General features: G+C 67.4%; 1 protein-coding gene across 1 annotated transcript in view; it reads right to left on the minus strand.

Moving 5' to 3' along the window:
• NR5A1 (nuclear receptor subfamily 5 group A member 1) overlaps positions 1-1,858 on the minus strand; it is a 29,089-nt gene that overhangs the window by 25,761 nt on the left and 1,470 nt on the right. Inside the window, exon 3 of the mRNA XM_014526556.2 lies at positions 1,687-1,828. Within this exon, the coding sequence (XP_014382042.1) occupies positions 1,687-1,828 (142 nt within the window). The remainder of the gene's footprint in view (positions 1-1,686; positions 1,829-1,858) is intronic.

The raw sequence follows: 1,858 nt of genomic DNA on the forward strand, positions 1-1,858 counted from the left end.
CACACAATCACACCCCGCACGCACAAACCCACAGAGCCATTTTCCAGCTACAAGAAAGTCTTGGTTTTAACCCGGGGCTGGTGGAACGGGGCGGGGGCGGCAGGGCCGATACTTGCCCTCTCCCCGTCTCTCTGCTCCGCTCCTCTGGTCTGGGCTGAGCCGGGAACGCAGCCGGCGTGCCCGAGCGTGCACGCACGCTTCCCAGCGAGCTGCGCCCGGGCAAGACAAATGCACTTGCCCGTCCCCAGGCTGCGGGAAGGGCCATCTCTGCTAGGAGGACGCGACTTGTGCTACCGCGGTTCGCCCCCCTCGAGCTCGCCGGGCATCTCCAGATCTACTTCAAAATCGCCCTCCTCCTCCAGTCTCCCTGGGCCACCTCTGCCCTCTCCCCCTGCCCCAGCACCGTCCTCCTCCCCTCCCACTGCAGTGGCAGGCCCTACTCCCCTGCCAGACGGCTTTCCCCTCCGCCAGGCCCCGCTGCCTACGGGGCCAGCCCTGCCACATGCCTGGGGTCCCCTTCGTGCCGCGTTCACTATCCGGAGGGAAGGGAGGACCCCCGGAGAAGCCGGCGGCTCTCGCCAGCCGCACTGCGATCACCCCATGCTCAGTGCGTGCCGTGCTGCGGCAGCGCCGGCCCCCGGCTCTCTCGTCACCGCGCCGCAGGGCACCCCACGAGCTCCCGATTTGCCAGGGAGGCGCCGAGCCGATGCTGCTCACGCAGTCCCAGCTCCTCCACCCCTTCTCTTTCTTCAGCTTGGAGAGGCCGATGTCAACATCCCACTTGTCCCCCAAATCAATCATCCCCGGCTTGCTTTTGTCCTGTCTAGCTGAAGGAGCTTTTTAGAAGCGTCGGTTCAGATTTTTCTGCCCGGTAAATACTAATAACTAAGGAGACGCAAGCTCCCATTTTCAGGCAGTCGAGCTGGGATGTCACCGTCCCTCCAGGGGATCCGCGGCGGGTGAGCACCGCTGGCTTCCTCCATCCCGCCGCTCACGGCAAGAGCACGAGCCCACCCGACTGAGACAGGCAGGCAGCAAATCCCCCGGCTGCTCCCCCGGCACCGGCGGGGCAAGAAGGAGCCCGGGGTACGGCCCCCGCTGGCAGGCAGGCTGCAGCCGGCTCAGGCCCCGGTTGCTCCAAAAATGGGAGTGAAATCAAGGGGCTGCTCAGCCTCGCGCTGGGAGAGACCCGGGGGCTGCTCTGCTACAAGGGAGACCCGGGGGCTGCTCCGTGCTGCGGCAAGGGAGACCCTTGGGCTGTTCCTCCCCGTGGTGAGAGAAACGCGGGGCTGCTCCGCTCTGGTGGAGACCCCGGGGGCTGCTCCGTGCTGCGGCAAGGGAGACCCTTGGGCTGTTCCTCCCCGTGGTGAGAGAAACGCGGGGCTGCTCCGCTCTGGTGGAGACCCCGGAAGGGAGACCTGGGGCTGTTCAACCCCGTGGTGAGAGCAACCCGGGGCTGCTCCGCTCGGCTGCGGTGGAGACCCCGGGGGCTGCTGCAAGGGAGACCCCCGGGGACTGCTCCGCGCTGCGGCGAGGGAGACCTGGGGCTGTTCAACCCCGTGGTGAGAGCAACCTGGGGCTGCGGCGGAGACCTGGGGGGCTGCTCCGCTCTGCGCTGGCGGAGACCTGGAGATGCTCAGCGCTGCGGCAGGAGAAGCCGGGGGGCGCGGGGCGCGGGGCTCTTACCTTCCAGCCGCATGCCCACGCTGAGGCACTTCTGGAAGCGGCAGTAGGGGCAGCGCTTGCGCTGGGTCTTGTCGATCTTGCAGCTCTGGCTCTCGGTGCACGTGTAGTGCTTGTTGTTCTGCACCGTGCGCTTGAAGAAGCCCTGCCGGGCACGGCGCCGTCAGCCCGGCCG

The sequence above is a fragment of the Alligator sinensis genome, unplaced genomic scaffold (assembly GCF_000455745.1).
Source record: "Alligator sinensis unplaced genomic scaffold, ASM45574v1 scaffold611_2, whole genome shotgun sequence".
NCBI classification, from domain to species: Eukaryota; Metazoa; Chordata; order Crocodylia; family Alligatoridae; genus Alligator; species Alligator sinensis.